General features: G+C 30.9%; 2 protein-coding genes across 3 annotated transcripts in view; one reads left to right on the top strand and one right to left on the bottom strand.

Annotated features, from left to right (window-relative positions):
- The window catches only part of LOC107457271 (uncharacterized), a 55706-nt gene that overhangs the window by 20851 nt on the left and 7288 nt on the right, over positions 1-27567 (bottom strand). The window contains exons 2-3 of the mRNA XM_016075397.5: positions 6723-6981; positions 5297-5731 (exon numbers count right to left, since the gene is read on the bottom strand). Of these exons, the coding sequence (XP_015930883.3) occupies positions 5297-5731; positions 6723-6937 (650 nt within the window). The 5' untranslated portion in view covers positions 6938-6981. The remainder of the gene's footprint in view (positions 1-5296; positions 5732-6722; positions 6982-27567) is intronic.
- Positions 11488-25626, top strand: LOC107457272 (astacin-like metalloprotease toxin 5). Of its 2 annotated transcripts, none has more exons than XM_043047597.3 (6): positions 11488-11647; positions 14269-14333; positions 15815-15896; positions 19615-19729; positions 21519-21694; positions 25339-25626. In XM_043047597.3, exons 1-6 carry the CDS (start codon positions 11515-11517, stop codon positions 25560-25562), a joined length of 795 nt encoding a protein of 264 aa, XP_042903531.2. In that variant the 5' UTR covers positions 11488-11514; the 3' UTR covers positions 25563-25626. The 2 variants fall into 2 exon arrangements, with proteins under 2 accessions (XP_042903531.2, XP_042903530.2); XM_043047596.3 differs by having other exon boundaries at positions 25324-25626.

Below are 27567 nucleotides of genomic sequence, written 5' to 3'. Positions count from 1 at the left end.
GACATTCTTTTCCCAAATTTTTCTTATGAGCGGATATATCGACGTAATTTTATATTACAAATAAAACAACATCTTGATGGAAAAGCTTCAGAATTCAGAAATGAGAAATTTTATTGAGGTACCTCTCTCCTGCCTCGAGGGAAGATCTTAATTGAATTTTTACGGTCGACGCCATAAATAAATTGGAAGAAGCGAGAGTTCTGTAATTAACTTATAATTTTCCATAATAATAAATCCTCTGCAGTGTATTATGCAGGAATTTAATTGGAAGTTGATTTAATACTATCTGGAAATCGTTCGACTGTTAAGTTGCATCAAAAAATATTTCATATTTCAGAAACATATATTAACGGAATAACATTTTTATTTCATATTTCTGAGGCTTTATTAGTATTAATGAAGTACTTATTGCATCGTTTTGTGGAAAGGGTTGGTTATTAAAAGAAATCAATAAAAAAGATAATTATAGTTTAGGAAAAATATTTTTATAGACGAACTGTAAATTAAACAGTTATTATCGTTACATTTTTAATTAATTAAACATTTTAAGTGATGTTTTTTGAAGCCATTTATATATAATTATGAAATTCATAACTATTTCTAAGTATATATAAAAATCTGATGATGGTGTCGCAGTTTTCCATTGTTGTCGGAATATTTTTATTGGCCGGAAAATCACGCAGAGATGCAAACTTGCTCCGGACAGCAAATATATATTTTAAAGTGGTAGTTTATCAATTGTGATTCTTAGTTTAATAAATTCAATTTAGTAGATTTTTATCCACCACTATTTCTAAATAATTCGTAGAGTTATATAATTCACCACTTTTTAGTACTAAAGTCATGCTATAACTTTTAAAAATCAAGCAAAAAAAGTCAAATAATTGGGTATAATATAGCCTACGTCACAGGTTGTGTTGTTCCTACTAAATTTAATCCATGAACGGCATTTTCTGCGAGCCTAACTTCAAGCCACAAATAAACAAACGAAGTGTTCGATCGTTTAAATAGCTGCTCGCCAGATTTTATTGCATTATAAAGAAAAGTTATTGAAACTAAATACAACTAAATAAACAACAACAACTAAAACAAATAACAACAACTACTAATAGCAATAACTAAATAAACAGCAACTAAATTCCATTCGTTTAGCATTGCGTCATATGTTGTTCCTACTAAATCGAAGTAGTTGTGTTTTTTTCATATTATACCCAATTGCAAAATTTGCTTTGTAGTTATATACCGTTTTTTTTTTTAAAATTATTTTGGCATGTCCGGAGCAGTTGGCATCTCTGATCACGTGGTAGGATCCAGTTTTTTCACATTAATTTTAATATTGATTTGGTTGTCATCAGCATAAAATTGATATAAGCTAGAGCCCCTGAATTGGGTATAATATAAAAAAAACACAACTACTTCCACTTAGTAGGAATAACATTTACCATGACGCAATGCTAAATTCTATGCCACTATCCACATAAATCAATTATTAATCAAATATCAATTACTTTTCTTTATAATGCAATAAAATCTGGCGAGCAGCTATTTAAACGATCAAACACTTCGTTTGTTTATTTGTGGCTTGAAGTTAGGCTCGCAGAAAATGTTGTCATGGGTTAAATTTAGTAGGAATAACGTAGGCTATAGTATACCCTGTGACGTAGGCTATAGTATACCCAATTAGACAGGCCGACTTATCATCTATTTTTGGAGCAAAGAGCTAACATAACTAATACTAACATAACGTTAACTTGCGAACTTGTTTGCTCCAATATAGCTTGATAGGTCAGCTCTGATAGTATAGGAGCCTTAATATAAGCCATAAAGGTATTGCTTCCCTGTAAATATTTTTGCATCCCCATTTTAAAGGTATTTACCTGTACTGTTATTATTACGTTTTTGATTTTGTTTGTTTTCTAAATTAAGAGTTTAAGAGTATTGTTTTTATCATTATTATTGTTAGAATGAAGTAATTCTACGTTACATTTTAAGTTATTTAAATCGGTGTTTGATCTTATTAACCGTTTTACAATTATTATATTTTAGTACAAATTACATTAATATACTATTATGAATTACGGTTAAAAGATTTGTTAAATGATTTAGAACTTAACTTTCAACTTCATGCACAAAGTGATGAATGCAAAAATTGTATTTAAAATATACATCCGTTCATTTGGCAAGGAAAAATATTAAATTACAGTTAGGAACTCACCGAATTTGTTATAACAATGCACTTATAATTTTAAATGTTACTTCAAATAGAAAAATGGATTATGTTCACTAAAAGATCTTAGCAGTAACCTAAGGGAGGGAAATATTTGGACGTGGGAAGTGGCTTGACAAGTGTTCTTTTAAGTACCTATATTTTTAGTTAATTTCAAGACATTGAAACATTGCGAATCAATCATCGGCAGAGCCGGATTATACCTTTCGTAGGCCCTAGGCATAGCCGTTTTTGGGCCCTCCCCTCCTTCCTCCACTCCTCCCCTCTTTTCAAAATATATGCTAAAATTTTCTTGCATATTTTTTTAACATTTTTATTAATATGGATTTTAATTTACAAATTTGTTTATCGAACTTTATCTGCAATACCGACACACTGCCGATATTGCAGTTGATATCAATAATACCATTATGATTAGTTCGTTCGATCGATAACTATGTAAACACTTCACGTCAACAATGCAACAACAAATCAGTAAAGAAAACAGTGAAATTGATAGTGAGATTAATTAAAAGAAATATTTATGCTACAAATAGCTTCATAGTTTTCATGATACTACTATGATAACTAAGTGAAGGAAATTAACATTGACAAAAGTAAATCTTTTGAAATTATGAATGCAGAAGGAATTATGAATGCAAATGCAGAAGGAGAAAGATCTTTCTCCAGATTAAAATTGATAAAAAATTATTTGAGTTCAACAATGAATCAAGATCGTTCGGCATCGCTCGCACTTATGTCTATTCAATACGACATTTTGCGTAGTTTGGAATTCGACAGCATAATACAAGATTTCGTTGAATCCAAAAATAGCAAAAAAGTAATATATTAGATCATAAGATTCTGTAAAATAATTTATTACCGAAAAATATTATATTTTTATTTGTATCTTCATAATTTTGCGCAAAATACACTTGTTGTTTTTAAAGCTAAATTGTTTTTGTCGACAAATTTTTTTCCCCCACGTTTTTCGTAGGCCCCTGAATTTCGTAGGCCCTAGGCACGTGCCTAGTGTGCCTATAGGTTAATCCGGCCCTGATCATCGGGGTAGGGGAGCATCAGCGAACAGGGGACTTAACCCTCTGGTGATAAATAAAACTTAATCGTAGTATTAAAGCTATGATTTGCACCTTATGATCCAATATTCTTATTAATAATTCTCTCCGTTCCAAGAACTCCTGTTCTCACGAATGTAAAAGAAGGTAACTTCAATATTGCAATATTGATGCAACACTTCGCTTGCATTTTTCAGGACTACATGAACCCTCATGAAACCATTAACATACAGATGTTTACTTCTTCGAGCATAAAATTCTTATCAAAAGAATTATCAAGAGAAATTATCAAGAAAAGAATTATCAAATGCAACGCAGAATTATTAATGATAAAAACTTCATCGTCTTCTAAAAATATGAAAATGAAAATAAATGTCGACAGAGTTAAGGAATAAGCACTCATTCTCAAGACTCATGATTGACTTGTGACGTTGTTTTTTATGTATCGATTCCAAAGCTTATTCTACATATATTTTAGAGTACACTTTAGATCAATCGATTCTATTTTTACACCCTTATTTGCTTAAAATGATTAAATAATTAGCTTGAAACAAATTATTCACGCTGTATGATTTAATATATTTTTAGTAGAATAGTAAATGGTGTTTTCAACGTATATCCGCTTCCTTGATATCGCTATCAACCAATTAATGGAATAAGCTTAAATAAATGATAATAATTAAATTGTTTCTCGTTTTAGCTTTCAAACGATGACTCGTTCAAATAGATTTCAATTCTGGAAATAATGAAATTATTGAGAAGATTCCTTGGAGCAATATTACTCTTATCCTCTTATGAAGAAATATAGGAAAAATTTGTATTTATAGTTTCTGCTAAAAGGGTCTGTTAACTCTCTTTTTTTTGCGTAATTTTATTCCAACTAGGTTCACAAATTGCCTATTTTTTATTTCAAATTTCAAATCAAATGATGATTCTAAAAATGTCGCGGCTTTGTAATCTTTTTACAAATCTCAATTTCTGGTATTTGCGGTTTCACAAAAATAAAGGCCTTTTCCTAAAAACAAATTGTGCTATAATAATTACTTGCGAATTGTGCTAATGTTGAAGTTTTTTTTTTTAACAATAGTAAATTTTTTTTCAAAAAACAGCTTCTTTTAAAGTTAACGATGTAATATAAGTTAGTACAGAAGCATTTCAATAATTTTGTCATACCCCTTTATATTCATGTTCACCAAGACTAATTAGCAGTTTTTTTTTCATTTTAGGATATAGTCCGGTGCTATGAGATACCTGCAAGTGACGTAGTGTGTGTATCTCGCTTTTGATTGGGTGTTGAAACGTGACTTTTGTTTACGTCAGTAACTGTTCTTTCCATTCTGTTTTGAGTAAGGCAAGCTCTTCAAGTATCAGTTCTCTTAGGTGACACATTTTATATTCTTTTACGAAGATTCTTTCACAAAGATTTCAATTCTTGCAGTATATTTTTCGTAACAAATTAATTATGCATCGAAGTTGCCAGATACGCAAATTAAAAATATAGCATGATAACCATAAAATACATAAACAAATAATAATTCTATGTTAAAATAAAAGGCGTAGATGATGAAGAATTATATTTCAACGAATTCCATGCGTGATACGAAGCTTTATTTAATTGACTTCACGTTAATTAACATTTTAACTAACTTATGTGGAGAAACTTAGCTCAACTTTAACACGCCATTTTACTTATAAACGATCAGCTGACATAGACGTCATAGGTCACATGTGTTGGTATTGTGATCTTTTCCTTGAAGTACAAGTACCCAGTTATCTTATAACTATTATTAATTCTTGGTAGCCACGGTTTAGTACTCATAAATAGGACTGATGGTTTTAGAATTACATTTTGCTTATATCTGTGTTTCAAACAGCCCCAACAGAAGAGAAACGTTCCGCTATAATTCGAACATTTTGTTTTTCAGTAAAATTTCAATAAATAAAACGATTTTTTAAACTGTTTAGAACTTAGAACTTAAAAAAAATAAAAGTTAGAAACAAATATTTTGCTTACCGTAATAGACTGAGAATATCATGAATATAGCTTGAAACATTACCATCCTCCAAGCTTCGACCACTACGAGAACTATTGTAGATACCCCAACGCCATATTCCCCAAAAAACAACCGATTCATCTGGAACATTTAATTTGTCTGACTCCAAAAGTCTTAGTAAAGTGTTTTTACTCAGATTCAACACTGAATCTGATGCAAAAACGGTGTAGGCATGTGATTCAAGAAGAGTGAAGCAGGCCGTTTTCAAGGCACAATCGTCTGTCAATGGCAGCTCGTGTTCGAATCCATTCAGCATTTGGCAGGCTTGTTGTATGGTTAGATCTGTTATTACCATTTCTTCAAGATAATCTCTCAGACTCTCTAGATCATATTTTTCAGCAGCTGCTATCAGATTCGCTGTTACTTTTGTAGGTAATGTCCCAGAGTAAATATATCTGAAAATAATTTTGAGTTGTATTTGAGCAAATGTAATAACCATAGAAAGTATATGTGTAAAGTTTAAATTGTTTAATAAAAAGCAAAAAAATATGGCTTAGGTAATAAAAATGCGTTTATATTGGTCTGAGGTACAAGCAATTAATAAATAAAAATATATGCTTTATGTGCTGTATAAAATTTTCTGAAATCGATGTAACTTCTAAGAAAAAGATTAAAAAAATGCATATAACTATCAAACATTTAATTGTTCAGGATCACAAAATTTTAAAAAGCTATTTTTTGAAAGTTAAAGAATTGAAGATTTTAGGATACATAATAGTTTATAATAGTGTTAATACATAACATAAATTTAGGATGCATAGAAAGATAATTTTGCTTAATCCTGTGCATTAATAACAAAAGATCTTAAAGGCTTGAAAATGAGTGGATCTCATGTTTTCCGAATATACAGGAAAATTAAAAATTTCTATGTAATTAATTTTACTTGATCAGAGCATGATTCCATTTTTTAATATCAGTAGAAAAAGGAAGGAACTAACCAGCTTTTGCTTTGCATGGAGAGGAAAGCCACGAAAACCTCCCACGGTTAGCCTAATGGCAAGGAGACTTTAACCCATGATACGTCTTCTACGGAGGATATTTTACGTCAACAATGTGGTCGGGTGAGCCGAGTGCGAAATTCGTATCGACCACCCATCGCTGGGATTCGAACCAGGTTCACCTCATTGGAAGGTAAAAGTTCTATCCCCTGAGCCACCACCGTTATATCAGAAACTACTAACAATTTTCTCTACAGCGATTTTATGTAACTTGGATTTGCTTTTTTTTTAAAACTAGCTACTTGCTAGTCGACGAGATCGCGCTCTGATCATTTAGTTCAAACTTTCAAATTGTGATTAGTAGCTTTATTTAAATCAAAGTTAGTTACTTTTGCACAAAAAAAGCTTTTTCGCGCTTCAGTTTCTCTTTCAATAAAGTAAGACATACCTGAGTATTGCCACTGCAGTTTCTGGTTCAAGTCCTACAATAGTGATCGGCGAAGCATAGGCATCGTCTGCTCTTTGTTCTAAGATGTCCCGAAGCACACTAGAACGAGCATTTAACAACAAGGAATGTCCCGGAAATCTCCATGAATATCCATTGTGTCTCACTTTCAAAACAACATCGCTCATCTGCTCACTTAGAACCAAATTTTCTGCCATATTTCTAATCCAAATAATCTCTGAAAACTAGGGACTGGAATAATCTGTAAAATAAAAGCATATTTGAACTTCACAGTGATTATGTTAGGCATAGCCTCCTATAACAGAAAGCAGTGGCCGGAAAAACTACATTTTCTTTTTAGTTAACTACAACTATTACTACTTTATTACAATGGGATACCAGCAAATGACATAGTGTGCGTAGCTCGATCCTGATTGGTTGGTGAAACGTGGCATTTGTCTGCTCTAGCAACTGTTCCTTAAATTCTATTTCGAGTAAACCAAGCCAGTCAAGTATTAATTCTCTTAAGTGACACATTCACAATTCTTTCGCGAAGGTTCTTCCTCAAAAATTTCAATTCTTTCGCGATATATTTACACAGAGACTTAACACAAAGAGAGGCCTGAAGCCATGTGGAACATAAACAAATTAATTATAAAACGAAGTTGCCAGGTACGCAAAACTAAAATATATCACGGTTACAATAAAACATTTAAACAAACAATAAATCTAAGTTAAGTAAAAGATGCAGACGAGAAAGAACTATATTTCAACTAATTCGATGTGCGATACGTTTCTGTATTTAATTTACTTATCGTTAATTAGCATTCTAACTTATGCAGAGAAACTTAGCTCAACTTTAATATGCCATTTTGCTGATAAAGATTTGCTGCTGACTTCATATGTCACATGTGTGGGCATAGGTCTTCTTTTTCCTGACGTGTAAGTACCTAATAGCTAACTGCAACTACTTTTTTTTTAAAATGCAGTGACTGCAAACTACTTTTTGAATGTTGCCACTACAATTGAGCTTGAATTGAATAGAATATTTGAACTGGATTTCTTTAATAATATGAATTAGTTCGTTGCTTAAGCAATGTTGACATATCTTTACGTTTATTAATATTTTTATTATTTTTATTAACAGTTATGTTCTAAAATAATCCATTTCTTAATATTTAGGTCCTAAAATAATAGTTTCAATTTGCTACCTTAATATTCACATAAATCTCAGAACTGCCATTTCAAATTTTAATCTAGATTCTTTGATAATTAACAAAAGAGTGTTGGTAAGAATGTTATCACTCATAAGCGAGTAATTTTCCTATTAAGCTTATAAATTGAATTAAGTAAAAAAAAAAAAAATAGAAGAGTGTCTATCCATCCTGTAAAATTGCAGAGGAATTTGACAAAAAAAAATTCAACTCTTTTAACTTAATTAACAAATAATAGATTTGCCATTGATGAAAGGAAGCCATCTTTTTTTACCACTGCTCGCTCGTTAGCCATTCCAAAAACTTAACATGATTTTTCGAAGATTTGTCGCCAAGGTGTAAAAAAACACACATTTTAAATGCCTAACACTGGAAGCAAAACGATGATTTTAAACTACATATATATATACATGCTCTTACAGTGAAGAATTATTTGGGCTTCAGAACGGACGAATTACTTAAATATATTAAAAGGTTATAAAACTTTTTTTAAAAATCGCCAGTTTGGCGGCATTTTTTCACCAAGAGGAAAATTATCACAACCATTTCCTTATTCTAAGTTTTCGCAGTTTTTAAATATTAAAAAATTAGACCACAAACGCTTTTCATTTCCACAAAACTGTGACTTTTCTCCCAATTGACGTTATGACGCCCATTTTCAGAATAAGCTTTATCAGAATAAGCGCCAGCTTTAGATTGGCTGAACTTCTTCTAACAGACTGTTGCAAACTCACAGCAGTTATGAAAATAGCTTATTATTTGCAGAAAAACATCATTTCATATGATGACGTAGCCTTCAAAAATCAACCTTTAGACTTCATCGTATTCATGCAATTAAAATAATTAGGATAATTCTCTTTGCAGTAATTTTCGTAAATTAAATTGGCATTTATTTACTTTGGGGTGCAGTTATATAATTCTAATTAACTTTCCCACATATATTCGAAGTCTTAATTTTAATTTGGGATTTATTCCCACTTTTCAGGGGATGATATTAAAAGGTCGAGTTTGGTATCACTATTGAATGAATCTTTTGAAATTGTATCACGCGTGTAGTTTTACATTTTTGGTCCAATGCATGTGTTTCGAGACCGTTTGATATGCATACAAACTTTCCGAACGACCGAATATATGTATTAAAATCTGTTTAATTAGTGAATATGATTGATTTGTCTTATTTTCATGTCAACCACTACAAATTAATTCATCAAATATATAAATATTAAAAAATGATGTTTTTCTGAAATTTTTTTTCATAATAAAATTTTGCTTAAGGGAAAAGCTGGTTTACTTTTTGAATAGTCTCAGGGCTGCTAACTTTTTGCTAAAAATTATTTTAGTGGTAGCTAAGTTAAAGTTTTTACAGGCTATTTTTTATTCATTTACACTTATTTTCTCCACCACTACATGTAAATGATGTAAACGTTCATATACAACGCCACTTTATTCCAATTCCTTAGGTCCTCCCTGGCCTGGTGGTATCATGCGCCATATGCTATGCATAGCGTGGAGGTAGCTGGTTCGAATCTCGCTGTTACCCTGATGTATCTTCGTGTGGTTCTTCTATTTGACAAGGGTTCATATGCCTAAATTGAGCACACGAGCCTACAAATGTATGTAATTCCAATAAACTAATTCTTTCGTGACTTATTTTTGTAGACATGTAAACATTTGTAATGTTGGAAATGATGTGGAATATTTCTTGTAGACATTAACCCCTTGGGGACGGGTGATTCTGAAAAGCATTCGTACAAAATCAGAATCAAGTTGTAATTAAATAAAAAACGGTAACTTAAATGTAATCGTTGCTAATTTGACAGACTTACTTTGCTTTTACTTTAATTATTGTTAGTTTAATCATACATATAATCAATGTTAATTCAAAGTATAAATAAATAGTTTTATTTTGAACAAAGTAATGGTGAATTAAATAAATCAAACAATTATAACTCCGCCCACAAATAAACGGCTAAAGAAATACTTTGATTACCAGTTTTATATTTTTACCCTGATTGATACGATTTCATGCTGTCACATATTTGTGTCAGTCGGAGCGAAAGGGTTAAGAATGTTAGCACAATTATCAAGAATCTTGAAACAGGATTCCTGTGGTTCTTGAAAAGTTTTTCTAGTGGTAGTAAACTTAAGTTAATGCTAGAAGATAATTCTTATTTTAAGATAAGATGCCACTTAATCGTTAAGTGGTTTAGAAACTTAAGTTTTAGTGAATATATACTTTCTTTGGAAAACAATTTTTAGTAGTGGTTACACTGAAATTAAAATTTGAACATTTGTTTTATTTTCGTTACCGCTTTTTAAAATTTTCAAGGCCCGCAGGAACCCTATGAAATTTTTGATTTCTAAACGTCTAAAACACTGCAAAATATCTTTCAAAAAGCGTAAGAGTTAGCAGGTTGTTTTTTTTTGTCTATCTTAATTCTCTAAAACGTCCTAACCAAATATGAATGGTTAAATTGTTAGTACATAACGGTGAATAAAAATATCTCGGTTCTTTTAAATAAATATTAACGAGGAAATAAATAACTGTGGCTACAATTTTAGCTTGACTGACCTATTTTGACCTAAATATGTTCAATAAAAACTCTTCATCAAAGGGTTAAAGAACGACTTAATTTTATTTTGGGATACAAGCACGTAGCAACGACGAAAAAATTGTAGCTTATTTGCCTCTGAACTAAATGGCAAGTAAGTTATTTTCAATGACATTAATTTTATAAAAGTCACAAAAGCCTGAAACAAAATATGAATGATTATGAATTGCTAGTACATAACGGTTATTTCAAATTGGAGCAAAAAAATAATTAAAATTTGCTACTGCCTTTTCTATTAATTTTATTCCCTAGAAAATAATTAAAATTTTCTACCGTCTTTTTTATTTTTTTATTCCCTAGGAAATAATTAAAATTTGCTACTGTCTTTTTTATTTATTTTTTTCTCTAAGAAATAATTAAAATTTGGTACTGTCTTTTTTATTAATTTTATTCCCTAGGAAATAATTAAAATTTGCTACTGCCTTTTTTATTTATTTATTTTTTAAAATTTTATTTTTGAAATATGAAAGTGGTACTTCGAAGTACCGTCAGTAAATAAGTATAAAATCAAAGCATTTTCCTAGCCCTGAAAAAATTTAATTGCTTGTTATTTTTATAAATAATTCTAGTTCCAGCAAATCAAAACAATATAAAAACATTTACGACTACAATTTCATAATAGAATGCGTAAAATTTGCCGTGACTTGATTATTTAGTCTCTGACGTGTATTCATATCCTTATTTTATTGCTTACATTCGTGTAGACTAAACAAAACAATAAAAAAAATGAACTCTGCTTACGAATTCTCAAAGTAGAAAAGCTGAAATAAGCATTCAACACATAGGGTAAACGATATTAGTACAACCGGATGCACGAAGATAAGATCCTTGGCGATTTGTTGGAACTTGGGAAGATTTCTCAACTAATATCGAATTACTAATGCTAAGCGAAAATGAAAGATAAATTAGTATTTAGAATAAAATTTCGACCTTTTCGATGGTATTCGGTTTACTGATTCATTACCGACCATGTTGTGGAATTTCGTCTGGTCTTTACTTTATTTGGTTCCGAAATCTTCGTTTGACCAACCACCCTCTTGGCAAAACATCAGCATACCGTTTGTGATAAGGGATTATGGTCCTCAATCTTTGGAAGAAATGGGTACCTATCTTTTTTATTATGGTTTTGAAAAACAATTCGATATAATACAGGATTGTCGCAACCTAGAAAAAACGGAGAAGTCGTGTTTAAATTCTCTCAAATTAACTTCTGTTTTAACTTATAAGTTTCTAAGGCTTTTAACACCCAAGCATATTTCCTATAAGTAGAAAAAATATTTGGTATATGTAAAAATGATTTAAATCGTCTATATTTTCTTTAATTTCGCTTTGAACTTTATTTCAATTTTTTCCAAGTGCAATTTTTTTTTCAAAATCATTTGTTGCATTTGTGCGATAGGGAATATTTCCGTATCTTGATCTGTCACGCCAACTGCAATCGCCTAGGTGCCAAATAGATTTCAAATTTTCAATTTTTAAATAAAAAACACATGTAGATGCTTGCCCGGGGGTGGCTACGAGTTATACCTTTCGAGTTAGTCCCTTTCTGTGATGTTTTTTTATAGTTTCTCGCGGGTCGCTGCCTGGAAGTTGCCAAGACTTAGCGATTATTCGACCACAGATCACGATACGGAAATCTCCCCGTGCGATTTAAAAAAAGTGGAAAATTATGGCATTAGTGACTTACGTAAGAATTACTCATAATCCTCCGTTCCTTGTATATAAAATAAGCTATTATGGTTAAGCCAATTGCAAATTAACATTTTCTAAAACCTTATATAAAATCAAATTATTAGTGTAATAAAATTGAACGTTGTAAACTATTTTCTTAATGTAAAAAAATGTATATTTTCATATTTTATTAATTTAATTAACTAAATGGTAATAACCATATTTGCCATCTTGTTTTAAATTAACGGAACTTTTTTATCTGAATATTTGCAGTGGTGGTAGTAAATTTTATAATTTAACATGTTATTATAACATGTTTAATAAACTAAATTTTGGAAGATTTTTTCTACTACTACATAAAAATAAATTTAATATATGCTTATATATGCATATATTTTTTAATCCTTTCAATTATTTATTTTTTGATGATGAAACACTTGCGAAAAAGTAATTATTATATATAATTGCTTAGACATTAGTTTTAATTGCATAACTATACGTACTGTAAAAGATTATTCTGAAATTTTTTATATATAAAATTGCTGCTTTGAAAGAATTCATTAATGTAGCATTCGAAGAAATATTTTTATGAAATTAAGATAAAAATCCAGAAAATAATAAAAATGTAGCTTTTAAATGAAGAAATAAAATATACAGCTAATCTTTGACAAACAGCATTTAAATATTTTTCTTACTTGTCTTTTTTTCACCGTTGATGAAGTTAAAAAAATAGAGGAAATATATAAGCAAGTTTCACTTTATTTATTACTAAGACGTTTAAAAAAATTTTTTTAATTTATTTGACAATTCATAGCCTATTTATCTGTGTATACTTGAATATCATTTACAGTAATGTTTTTTCTTCTTCATGCTTACGACTGCTCACTCGCTTAGTATTTTTTTTGTTGCCTTCGTCTTTTTTACAATACACACATTATTATTTTACATAATATAGATATGACGTTTTAATGGTAACCGAGCAAAGTGATTCGAAATAAAATTTCTCACAGTAAAATCAGAAACTAAATCCGTGAAATCTAATCTATGGCAATAAAAAAAATTTGCGGAACTTGGGATGATTTCCGTGTCATGATTTGAGGCAGAATAATTGCCAAGTCATAGCAACTTCCGGGCATCAACCAGCAAAAAACTTAAAAAAAAAAAAAAAAAAAAAAAAAAAAAAAAAAAACGGGATCAACTTGTAGGGTAAAGCTCGTAGCCACCCAGGGGAAACCTGTACAATTTTTCTTTTAATTGTAAGTTTAAAATTCATCTTATCATTGGCCGTAGTAGTTAGTGTGGCAGATCATGGTACAGAAATATCCCGAAAACTTTCAATCGATGACTTATTAATTTAAATATCACAGAAACAAAAAATGAGTGATTGTAGCAATTATGGGTGTTGGTGAGCGAAGCGAGCAGGGGTCAGAGCCATCACCTCCTACACCAGAAAACCTCCGCACGGTTTTTTATAAGGAATCTGCGCAGACTATTTTGAAAGTGAACAAGTCGTGCGCATGAATCTGACTTCTAATTTTGAAGCTGATGAGAAGAAATTTATCACATATATTTGAGAATTGAATCTGAAGTGGTTGACAAGTAAATAAGACAAACCAATCGAATTAATAAATTAAACAAATTTTCAGACATATATTTGCTACCTCTTTCTTACTGTTAAAGGGCTCTTTCGTAAACTGATATACCTTCATAGTTGAATCGAATTCAACAATAATTACACAAATTGTAATAATAAAAAGGATTTTATTTCATTGTGGTTCAGTGGTTAAATCCAAACTGAAACTTAAGAAGTGCAGAAAAAAATAATAAAAAAATTGTTTGCGCTCAGCGCCATCTGTTATTATAAATCCTCAACAATAGTGGTCTGATGGGACTACCTATAAGAAACCGTGTGGAGGCTTTCAGTTATAAGCATGTGGTTAGTTTATAATGTTAGTTTATCTGTGATAGTTTATAATGCAATAACTGCGTCTTTTTAATATTCATTATATGAAAGTCGTATTTCATTAGGCAAATTTTGTTTTCTTTTAACAGAGCAGGCTCACAGAGCTCTATATTCAGAAAGTGACATGATAATCCCGAGAGGCTTTTCCCATGGTGTAAGTTAAAGTTTTTATAATATTGGATATTTTCTTTTTTTGATCTCGAATTGTGAATTTTAACCCCCTGAAACTAAATTATCACTTTACTTAATATCTATTATCTCTGTGTGGTAGCTAATTTACTTAAAATTAACAACCAGAAGTTTTTAATTTGATTTAAAGCCTACAAAATATTGATTTTTTAGCTTTCATTTTAATTGAAAAATTACAACGCTACCGGTTTTGAAAATAATTATTATTACTTAATCTGTCAATATTTTGCGGAATTTTAATCGTAACGTCTCTTGCAAAAATCTGCGAAAAATAACATGATCCTGCTACCACTATTTTATTTTTAAGAGGACGCTGTAGTGCCTTATGGAATTTTCTTAGTTTACGAGAATATTCTTATTTCATACCTGCCAACTCTCCCGGATTTTGCGGGAGATTTTATTTTCATATTTAAAGTGGTAGTAAATATATACTATTTTTTCTTTAATAAATTTAATTTTTAAATGATTTTGATCACCACTATTCTTACAAAAATTAAGCTTATATATTAATATGCGTTACTATCATGGTTGTCAACTTAATTTTTTTCAAATACAACGTATTTGTTTGCTTAAAATTGAAGTTTTAATTCCATTTTAATACCACTGGGAAAAATGATAATGGAAGGGATTAAAAGTTGGCAGGTCTGTTATTTAATTTATTCGATTTTTTTAGCCTCCAAACAAAGTCAATTTTTGTGTATTTAAATAAATTAAAATATATAGTTAATGACAATAAAATAATTAATAAAATTAATAATTCAAATAAATTAAAAGAATTTTGTTCACCACTACATATAAATAATTTCAACAGATGAAATTCAGGTCAACTGAAGTACTTTCATGCGTTAAAGGTTTAATAAAACTACTATTTCTTTGAAAATTTTCTTCTTTAGTTGGCTACCACTAATATATATATTCTTTGCACTTAACTTAAATGTTGAAGAGTACAATTAACAGGGATGACACAGAAACTGTAAGAAGTGGTGGAAACTCAATTCACTTTTATTTATTTATCACTTTAATTAGACAATCGTAACTACCACATTTCAAATTATTCATATTTTTTAAAAAAAGTTGGTGTGAATACTCTTAAGTAAACTGGAAAAAAAATAAACCAAGTAATGATGTTAATCTCTTTTTTAAAAAAATTTGAATTTTATTAGTCACCACTTTTTGCATTTTTTGTCACCAGTGGTAACCCTGTAGTGAAGTATTTTAAGTATTTAAGTTTGTTTTAATTTTAGTTTATAACTTTGGCTTTGTTTGAACCTATAACTTAAATTTTTATTCATAGCGTACTTTTTAACGCACTCTGTATAACTGTTTTTAGATTTTATTGAAAATTTCCAATAACGTTGATCATTGTAGTTGCAAAGCAAATGTAGTTGCAATTGCTATTTAGTTGCAATGATTTGTTTAAACATTTTGTTATTTCTTATAAGGTAGATTGGTGCTAGAGACACTAAGTATCGTTGGCCTGGATTTCCTGGAAGTGCTGAAGTACCTTATGTAATTCACAGCTCCCTATGTAAGTTGATAGTTTAAAATTTATTCATAAAAAATTATAACTGTGCTTTATGACTATATACATGCATGGCTGCCAACTTTGCGTTTTTTTTTTTTTTTGGGGGGGGGGTAGTATTATGCCCTTTAATAAAATAATTTTCGACCATTATTAAATAAAATATAATAAATACTCACGGAAAGTTATATAATTTGCATGGAATTATCTTTGAACTAATGAATTTCATAATTGTGTGCAAACATTTTTCAATTCACTTTAGAAGTCCTTGAGATATAGTGATTAACATTTAGGGTTCCAAAGTTTAGACAGCTCTCTTGATCGAATTACGGCGGACTCTATTTCCCAGAGTGCTGCTACCCCCCATATTTTGGGTACCTGAAATCCAAATTTGTCGAAAAAAGGATCTGTTTATTTAGAGAAAGTACGTTTTTGTGTCTGATTTCGTAACTTAAAATATCGTCTGCACTAATTTATTAGCTTGCTTGATTTCACCTCCTCCAACCATTCAGATTGAGACTTAGAGCGTAACAATCCGATTATTAGATCAAAAGTTATTCAGGGTAGTCCTTTTTTTAAAATTTTGGGCACTGTACAAACTGGGATAAGCCGTATTTATTCAATTAGCATAAAATGTAAAGGATACAAATATTGTTTAAGCTTCGTTAAGCAATATTTGTATTCGTTGCATCAGTTGAAAGAAGAAAAGCAGAATTTTTCCATTTAATTAAAAACTACATAAAAATGAAGTACTATTACCTTTTTCTCACTTCACATTGTTATACCCGTTAAAAAAAGTGCTTTCCAATTTTTCATCACGAAAGCAAAATATATATTAATATAATAGTGTTAGGAGTTCCAAAAAAAAAAAAAAAACGAGATTAATTAATTTTAAAAAGTAAATTGGAATTACGAAACACGTAAAACTCATTTTGCTTTTAAAATATAAACGCAAGAGTTGAAAAAGAGGTTATATATTTTTATCGTTATGTAGTTTTTAATTTAATTAATTTAAAAAGTTTTTTTGACAGATATTATAATTTAGAGGAAAAAAGTTGACAGATCAGTATTTTGGGTATATCTAGTATTTTTTTCCATTAAAACTTGAGTGCCAGTCTTCATTTTAAATGAGTTAGTGAATAATTTGGATGCATAAATTTTAATTATCATTTTTAAAAAAAAATTTAACTCACACCAGTCATATGTCATGGGGGTAGTGTGGACATGCCTTAGGACATATTTAATCTTTGCTACTCTTAAAAAAACAAGTAAAATCAATATGAAACTATGTTTAGTCTAAGAATGCAGTTTTGAGTAAATGATCTTGAAATAAAATAATTAGTGAATAATTAAATATGTATATGATATTAAAATGTGTGAAAATATATGTACATTAAATATATATGAGTGATATAAAAATAATTAATTATAATAAAACCTAATAAGTTCTTTCATTTTATCAAGAGATTTTCCTTGAGTCATTAAAGTGGCAAGCAGTGTTACTCTGCTTTTTCTTACCACAATAAAGGTGATATTCAATGAATTGTCAACCACAATACATAAGCAATTAACCTTTTACCCACCTAACTTAGATTTTGTAATAAGGAGAAAATCATCTTTATGAATAAAGTGATAGAACACTTGTGATGAAATTTCTTGACTATTTTATTCATTTCGCTACTAATCCAGGACTACCAACTGCTATTTTTTTGCAAGCTATCTTAACCCTTTCGCGCCGACTGTCACAAATACGTGACAGCAAAAAACCGTATCAATCAGGGTAAGAAGATAAAACTGGTAATCAAAGTATTTCTTTAGCAGTTTATTTGTGGGCGGGGTTATAATTTTTCGATTTATTTAATTCACCATTACTTTGTTCGAAATAAAACTATTTAGTTGTACTTCGAATAAACATTGATTATATATATGAACAAACTAACAATAATTAAAATAAAAGCAAAGCAAGTCTGTCAAATTAGTAACGACTACATTTAAGTTACCGTTTTTTATTTAATTGCAACTTGATTCTGATTTTGTACGAATGCTTTTCTGAATCACCCGTCCCCAAGGGGTTAAAGAGGTGAATAATAGACAGTTTAATAGAGGTGAGACAGTTATAAACTAAAGCTTTCAGAATTTTTGCCAATTTTGCCAACATTTTAAAATCTGTTCCATGAAGGAGCTAGAACAAAATGTCGCTTGGTATAAACTTTTGAATCATTTACATGTAATACTGTGGGGAAAAACTTAAAATTACAAGACGTCAAAGTAGATTTCGAGGTGTGCCTGTCTCTAATTTTTTTTTTTTTTTTTTTTTTTTTTTGTTGCCATAGGCAGCGAATGAATTAAGTCTGAATTGTTGTAAGTATAATAATGTGATTTATATACAAAAAAAACCCGAATAATGTAATAAAATTTTTTACAAGAAGGAAAAATAAATATTTACAAGTAGCGGATCGAATATTTACAAGGGCCGATACGAATGAGATGTTCGCAAATAATCACAATCAATGACTAATAAGGGAGTAGACTAAGACAACATCCATCCCTCTGCCTCGCCTCCGTATTGCTCTTCGCAGGTGCACAGAGGGGACGACTTGTCTTTTTTGGAATTAAATATTAAATCGGGAAAGATAAACAGAAAACGATTAGCACCATTTACAAAAGAATTTTGATTGAGTGCCGTCGGAAAGCAAGAAGTTTGTTGAGGGGCTGTAATCGATGATAAGTTCAATTTTAAAGATGCTATTAAAATTTGTTGTGTCGCAACTTATTGCATTTTTAATAGAATTTTGCTTTTCTTTCTTCGTTATGGGTATAATTTTTAAGTCATTTAGCAAATCTTCGTTTCTGACGAACCATGGGGCTCCAGTCATTTTCCTCATAAATTTGTTTTCTAAAATTGAACCATAAGTTGATGATGGGTCGTGGTTTATTGAAATTACATCCATTTGCAGGCTCGTGTGCTCAATTTAGGCCCATAAGCCTTTGTCAACTAGAAGGACAGATAGAACGAAGATACATCTAGGGTAATAGCGGGATTCGAACCCCTACCTCCACGCTTTGCACAGTGTTTGGCGGGCGATACCGCTCGCCAAGGTGGCCCCAAAGTACAGAGATCTTCTTTCAGAACCAATTCAAAATTTAGTACAATCGAATTAAGTTGGTAGATACGCATTTCTTGCTTATCCAATATAATTTCAAATAACTAAATAAATAATATACCCGTCTTAAGTTTTTTGAAAAAATAACACGTTTAAATAATGGAAATGTATATACGAAGTAATAGCAATAATTAGTGTCTGTGTAAGGTGTTGACAAATCGAAGACAAAATTTTATTAACAGTCGTTAAATAAGCAACTTAATCTAATATATTGTTTCATTTTTTCTACTGAAAATAAATTTATAAAATATTTTCCTTTTAGACATGAATAATTAAAAATGTAAGTCATATGGGTAGCTTCGATTGACTAATTAAAGAGGATTCTAAAGAATTGAGTTTCTTCCACTTTTTACATTTTTAGTCGCCTCGGCATCACTGCAGTATTATAGCGTCTGTATTTTGATTTTTGACACTAAAGACTGTTAAAACAAATGGAATTCAAATATATCGTATACATTTATCTTCAACAAATGTTAAGTATACTTATTTAAGATCAGAATATAATGAGAAGTGTTTGCTTTTTCTTATAATTATTATTATTACTAAAATATTCTTTTCAGCAAGCCAACGTGACCTTATTGAGGAAGCTATGGAACAATACAATATGCTTACTTGTGTGAGATTTGTACCAAGAACAACTCAGAGTGATTACATTAGAATTCGAAAAGGGAACAGGTCAGATTATATTTATTGACTGTCAATACTTTTTTTAAAATTATTTCTCATTTCTCATACATGTGTTTTATTCCCATTAAAAGGGATGCCGCAGGCGACTATAAATGTAAAAAAGTTGCAGAAATTTAATTACTTATTGTTTATGTAATGATCCTTGAATTATTCAATCAAAGCTACCATGATAACTTACCATTTCAAACTATTCATTTAAACCAAAAAACATTGTTAGCTTACGACTGCCTACTTTTTACGCTTCTTGCAAAAATTTATTCTAGTAGCAGCTACGTTAATAGTTACGCCTGATGGAATTAAACTTCAATCTAGTGCTTTTCAGAGCCAATTACCAATTAATTTTTCTGAATTATTTAGCACTAAAACTTTAGCTTTTGATTTACGTCGCACAAGAGCTGCACAATGGGCAGAGCCGGATTATACCTTTCGTAGACCCTAGGCACAGCCGTTTTGGGGCCCTCCCCTCCTTCCCCCACTCCTCCCCTCTTTTCAAAATATATGCTAAAATTTTCTTGCATATTTTTTTTACATTTTTATTAATATGGATTTTAATTTACAAATTTGTTTATCGAACTTTATCTGCAATACCGACATACTGCCGATATTGCAGTTGATATCAATAATACCATTATGATTAGTTCGATCGATAACTATGTAAACACTTCACGTCAACAAAGCAACAACAAATCAGCAAAGAAAACAGTGAAATTGATAGTGAGATTAATTACAAGAAATATTTATACTACAAATAGCTTCATAGTTTTCATGATACTACTATGATAACTAAGTGAAGGAAATTAACATTGTCAAAAGTAAATCTTTTGAAATTATGAATGCAGAAGGAATTATGAATGCAAAATTATTATTGAAATTATGAATGCAGAAGGAATTATGAATGCAAAATTATTATTGAAATTATGAATGCAGAAGGAATTATGAATGCAAATGCAGAAGGAGAAAGATCTTTCTCCAGATTAAAATTGATAAAAAATTATTTGCGTTCAACAATGAATCAAGATCGTTTGGCATCGCTCGCACTTATGTCTATTGAATACGACATTTTGCGTAGTTTGGAATTCGACAGCATAATACAAGATTTCGTTGAATCCAAAAATAGCAAAAAAGTAATATATTAGATCGTAAGATTCTGTAAAATAATTTATTACCGAAAAATATTATATTTTTATTTGTATCTTCATAATTTTGTGCAAAATACACTTGTTGTTTTTAAAGCTAAATTGTTTTGGTCAACAAATTTTTTTTTCTCCCAAGTTTTTCGTAGGCCCCTGAATTTCGTAGGCCCTAGGCACGTGCCTAGTGTGCCTATAGGTTAATCCGGCCCTGACAATGGGCTATTTTCGAAACATCCCTGAGGATGATCCGAGGACATGCCATCACAATTTCGATGCTCTGCAGAGGGACACCTTTGTTTCGGTAGCTCGACGAACTGAGAGCAAAGTCGAGCACTTCAAGGTAGAATAGTTAAACAAAGATCGACACTGCACACCCTTCTCAGGTTGATCAAAGTGGTCACCCACCCGCACACTGACCATATCGTGATGCTTGACTTCGGTGCTCTACTGGGAATCGTGTCTTAGTGATCAGTTGGCTGTGGGACGGCACTGAGACAAACAACGACAACAACCTATTGGTTACAACCTATTATTCTCGCACGCTCGTGCATATCAAACTACCACACACCCACTCTGAACATTAATTAATTTATTCAAATAAATTATAGAATATTATATTTATAAATAAGTTCTCTTTGTAACAGGTGCAAAACCGTAGTCGGACGTCAGACGGGCTCCCAGGACCTAACTTTAGGTGATGGGTGCTTTTATATTGGAACTATTGTGCACGAACTTGGTCATGCACTCGGACTTCTTCATGAGCATCAGAGATCAGACAGAGACAATTACCTGACCATTTACCACAGAAATATCACTGCAGGTAATAAACATTCTTTTCAAACACATGTACCTTCCCGTTTAGCGTAATATAGATTCTAGGATTTGAAAAATCCCATCATTCTTAAGGATTGTAACAAAGTTACACTTTAAAAATTTTGAAGCTTTCCGGGGATCTGAAAAAATGGAAGATTTATTTAAGTCTGTAAGTATTTTTAAATTGAATTCCTAGAAGAAATTATGTTACAATTACGAAAATTGAAATTTAACAAACGTCAAGAATGCGTACATAAGAGTAGAAAACCAGTTTATTATGGAGAGTAGCTTTAAGATATACGTGAATGAGAACAATGATCAAATTTTAAAGACTTTTTAAATGTTATTTTGGTTATAATTTTTAACTTGTTAAATGTGCCACTAAAATAAAGATAAATTATCTGGTAATATCATTTTAAGTATTGGTAACAAGAAGTTTTTTCAAAGCTGTTTTCCTTGGATGAAAAAAAAATTATCCTTTAGTCACTGGTAGTTTGACTTTTGGAAGCATAAAAATTTAATACCTTCGCTAATAAAAATGATTCGATTTTTTCATGTCTGAAAGTCGGAATTCATAAAGATCAATATAATAATGTTGGGTGATTATTTATAGAGGGTTGTAGTTGTCTTGAAAATCATCACAATGTTTTTTAAAAAATTAAAAATGAAATAAATAACACAACAGCAGCATTGTCTGTGCTGTGCTGAAATATGTCTAACATGTTTCACACATTTAAAAACAAAATTATTTTCTTATTAAATCCTTTTTCAAGAAATAATAATAGTTAATATAATTTGTAATATTTTATAGCATAACTTTGAATTGACTGCAGAATAAAATCCATTTTTAGAGATTCCCTCAACATGTGCCTAACATATTGGCATAGAATTCGAAAACCGCTATAGGGTTGCTAATATTTTGATTTCATTAAAATTCGCTATTATTTCTCACAATTTCTTTTCCACCAACGCATTCGAATGCTTAAGGCTAAGAAAAACAGCCTTGGCATTAAATTTAATCAATTAATAGCTAATAACATAGATTCTTTAACTTTCCTTAGCAAAAAGTCTGCTAACGTATACATGATACTCGCCTTTTTTTATTTCTTAGCGGACGGAGGGGTTCTGTGGTGCTTAGACTTGCAGCCATACCCTCCAGGCCATTTTTCAAATTTTTAATTTGATAATGTATATTTTTGTTAAAAATTAAGATTAATCTTTACTTTAGAGCTCCACATAAATTTCAAAAATAAGTTTATTTATTACTAAAATAAATTTATTTATTAGTAGGGGGCTAAGCCCCCTGTTCGCTGACGCTCACAAACCCCGATGATTGCTTCGCAATAATTGCTGTTTCTTAGCATAAAACGATTGAAATTATTCAACTTAAAATATGTGCACTAAAAAGCCACTTGTGACTCCATTTCCCACTTCCAAATATTTCCCTTATGATGCTATTAAGATTATAAGAGAACATAAATAATTTTTTCAGAGTAATCATTTTTTCAAATAACTGTTAAAATTAAAAGTATATTGTTACAACAAATCTGGTGAGTTCACAACTGTAATTTAATATTTTTGCTTTCCAAACAGACGGATGTATTTTAAATGCATTTTTTGCCGTCAGCACTTTGTGCATGCGTTGAAAGTTAAGCTGCAAACCATTTTTACGAATCTCATTAACAGTAGTTCATAATCTATATATACGCTAATACGTATGTATCAATAAAACCGATGATATTTCTTTTCTCGCGTTGGCAACAGTTTTCATTTTTAATTGATAGGCTTCGGCGTGCAAGAGCATGTAGTGAGCATCATACGTCTAATCGGGTGAATTCTCACCGAATTATCAAAAAAATTCTCACTAAATTATCTTCATCGAAGCCGATGCTTTACATCCGGTTTTCAGTACTATTTCATATTGTTTTACAACACATGGTTTTAGCCCTCTGGTGGGAAAGACTTTAAAACAAAACTTGCAACAGTTACTTTTCTCAACAACTGAAATTTAGAATAGTGTGATTAAGAAAAATATGTGAACTGTTTGCAATTTCAAATTAATATTGAAATGCACAGGTTTAGAATTTTCTACAGTGAAAAGTTTTCGGAACTTCAGTGTTCAAAAAAGTATACCGAAGCTAGACGTTAAGAATGTATGCAATGAGCGAGCATCGGATTGCGAAGCAATCCGAAATGAAATGCGAAAGCAGTTCCGGCGGTTGGTGAGCTCCAGCGAGCAGGGGGCGAAGCCTCCTAGTAGTATATTAATGTGATTTGCATCAAAAAATAATTAATGTAAAACGGTTAATAAGATCAGACACCGATTTAAATAACTTAAGTTTAAAATGTAACGTAGAATGACGTTATTCTAAAAATAATTAAAACAGTCCTCCTTAACTCTTAATCTAGAAATCTAACGAAATCAAAAACGTAATAATAACAGTACAGGTAATTTTAATCTTTAGATTGGGGAAACAAAAATATTTATCGGAAAACAATAACTTTATGACTTACATCAATTTTATGCTGATGACAACCTAACCAATATGAAAATTAAGGTGGGAAAACTGCATCCCACCATGTGATTTCCCAATCAATAATAATGTATTGACAACAATGAAAAACTGCAACACAATCATTAGATTTTTGCATATAGTAAGATAATCTTATTCTTTACTAAGCAATTTACGATTTTTGATTAATAATTGCTTGCCTACATCACTCCGGAATAAAATATGGACCACTGAAAATACATCCATTAAATTCTTCAAGCACCAAAACTTTCCATGACAGTCTGCTTTGTTTGACTGAGCATTGTGGATCTAGGTTATGGGTGTCTTGTTCTTTGCACTCGAAACAGGTCTACTTTTTTATTCTATTTAATTTTCGAAGCTGATAAAGTTTTTCTCTTGACAAGGGTATTTTGTCTTGAGATTATCTTTTATATTCTCTATTAACCTTCATCCCTTGTTGTATGAATATTGAAGCTGGAAAGAAAAAACACGATAATCCAGTTTTTTACTTCATTTATAATCGGTTATAACAGACACAAACTAAAACCTTGACTGACATTTTGTTCAAATTTTTACCCATCGGCAAAATGGGTCTTGGTTTGGATTTGATGGCGTTCACCCACTTTTCAACTGTGTTCAAGAGTAAGCAGTGCGCGTGCGTCGTCATTGCATGCGTTGCTATAGTGACCGCTGCTGTTTTTATTTTCACTAGCAGGCATTCTTGACGTATTTGCATAATAATAATTTAAATTACTTTTATATTCTTTTCATTATTAACGTATAATTACTGGCTTGACGGTGATTTTAATATAAATATGGAAAGAGGAAAAGTATTTTGTGAAGTCTTGAAACACGTACATAGGCAGGATTTGAAAACCAATTGGGACAGTTCTTGCAACCCATGATTTGAAATGTTGTGGCGTTTAACGTCGGCAATTCAGAAAGAAAAAGCATTTAACCAATAGGTAACCAGTAATCGTAATAAGCGATCACACATTTTTTGTTGATTTTTTTTTTTAAATTCTCGGACAAAGTTAGATATTAGGAATTCTAGTATTACCAACCTGATTTGGATTTGTGATCATAGATTTGTATTTTTCTTTGTGGTTGTAATATTCAGTAGATTTGTTTTCCTCAGGTCAAGAAGCTAACTTCAGTAAGATATCTCTTGAGGATGAAGTTTCACCCACTTTATTTAATTATAATTCTATTATGATGTACGGAAATTATGCCTACTCCAGACAACAAGGTAGGCTGATGACCATGGAAGCTAAAAACGGTGTGCCTTTGCACGACCCTTACAATAAACCAGGCCTAGATGACATGGATATTGAAAAAGTGAATAAATTCTATCAATGTTAAGCAACGTAAACTTACAACTAAATGTTTGTCGTTTCTAAATGTAATTAAATATTTATTGAATATATTTTTGTGTTCTTTTGTAAATGGGATTAATATTCTGTCACATCTGTTGTAAGTAAAACTGGATTTATCTATTTCATAACAATTTATTTAAAAGACAAACTAAGAGGAAAATAACAAATAAACTGGGGATAGTAAATTTTTAATTACGTATGGTTGAATATTTTTTTTTGCAGATTATTGTTACGAAATTTTCTAATTATTATCCACAGCTCTGTACCTGCAGCCGGAGGTAGCACCCTCCGATCCATTGGTGAATTAATATCTAAACTATTAAACCTCTGGGGGTACTGCATTGGAGATTGATCGTTCTCTAATTCAGGTCAAAATTACGATCTGTGGATGTGTGAATGGGCTCTCCCTATAAAACGGGCGTGACATACGGGTATGACAGAAGTCGAATTCTTGGCCACAGATGGCGCCACTGGAAAACTAGAACAAACGCACCCCTTCTGCTTAATGACCGACGACAACAACATATAAATTGTCACATCTAATGTATGTAGTTAGTAAAGAAGGCTGTAGACACGTGTCATTCTGACGTCTTTAGAGCTTGTAAATGGCACTAAGATCAGCGTCTGGATTAGATTTAGCTGTTACTTAAGCTTTTGTTGAAATATGGTGTTGAAGTTAGCAGTGAATAGCTGTGTTGTAAAATGATGTATTCAGGTTTTCAATGTAATGACTGAGTTTGTCTAGTTGTTGCTGTTGTTACTAATACCACTTGCAAATATCAGCAAGCATACTATGGGAATCCTAGCGGATTTTTAGGGGAGATGGTACGTTTCTTGTTTTTTTCAGTGACGCCTTCCATTACCAAGAATACGAATTCAGCCACACACACATCGTTACCCGTTTTAACCGGAGGACCCATTCATTCATCCCCAGATCGCAATTTTGATCTGAACCAGAAAACGATCAGTCTCCAATTCACTATCCCCAGAGGTATTAATTTATTATGGGAACTTGGAGGAGTCAGTGACCCCGACAGATTTAACGTTCACCAGTCACTATTTAATACACGGGAATTCTTCGGTCGGCGGCATTCACACGAGCCCAACGCCCAACCAACGAAGCTATCGTGGCCCGAGTTCGTCTTGTTTCTTAGTATTATATTTTTGTTGGTCATGTATCAAAGTTGCTAAATTTAACCCGGTATCTACCCTACAGACACTGTTATTTGTAAGATGAGGTGGTAGATATAAATGCATTATCTCTCAATGAAACAGATCTATAGCAGAATATCTATTAAATATTCAGATCAATTTCTTCAGGCATACAGAATCCGAATTAATGAAGTAATACCGATGTAAAAGAGGTAGCCAAGATGCATATAATTGTAAGAATTCGAGCATTAGATGAAAAGTTATTCAGGGCTTTTTTTTAAGCACTGTACAAGTAAAAATAAAGCTAGTTGGAATAAGTCACTATTTCAGCAAAAGTTAAGCCTTTATTGTCTAACGATCTTCAATTTTCAAAGTTGTCATAACTGAAAAGTTGGGGAAATATTTTAGATGAATGTATATTTGTATTAAAAAAATGATAAAAGTAAAAATATTGATTTAAGCAATCGGCAGTTCTTCTAAGAAATGCCTGAGTAAAACAAAATAATATAACCTAATTTGATTACATTACTATTTAGTTATAATTAAGCAATATTTTACAGTGTTCTATTGATTAACGATCTTCAATTGAAAAATTTCATTTCAAAGTTATAGTGTTTATAGACAAATAGATATTTGTTTAACCGCTTCCCATACCTATTTCTTTAAAAAAAATGTAAAAAATCAATTTTTTTTATTTTATTAATAATACAAGGAACTAAAACAGAACATAACACACAAGTTTTAAGTTGAAATTGTAAATTGCTTCATTTGTAAAACACATTTAATTTACCATCCCGACTAATCTCGAGTAAATGAAAAAGGTTATATATTAGTCTTTG

The sequence above is a fragment of the Parasteatoda tepidariorum genome, chromosome 8 (assembly GCF_982258835.1).
Source record: "Parasteatoda tepidariorum strain Cologne lab strain chromosome 8, Ptep-v5.0, whole genome shotgun sequence".
NCBI classification, from domain to species: domain Eukaryota; kingdom Metazoa; phylum Arthropoda; class Arachnida; order Araneae; family Theridiidae; genus Parasteatoda; species Parasteatoda tepidariorum.
Note: the sequence above shows the minus strand (reverse complement) of the source record. Positions and strands in the feature narration are given on the sequence as shown.

Excerpts from the sequence above, each read along its gene's own strand:
- LOC107457272 (XM_043047596.3), top strand. The coding sequence starts at position 11,515 with ATGTTGTGGAATTTCGTCTGGTCTTTACTTTATTTGGTTCCGAAATCT. Across the intron at positions 11,648-14,268 it reads TCAATCTTTGGAAGAAATGG|AGCAGGCTCACAGAGCTCTA; the intron begins GTACCTATCTTT and ends TTCTTTTAACAG. Across the intron at positions 15,897-19,614 it reads TGTAATTCACAGCTCCCTAT|CAAGCCAACGTGACCTTATT; the intron begins GTAAGTTGATAG and ends TATTCTTTTCAG.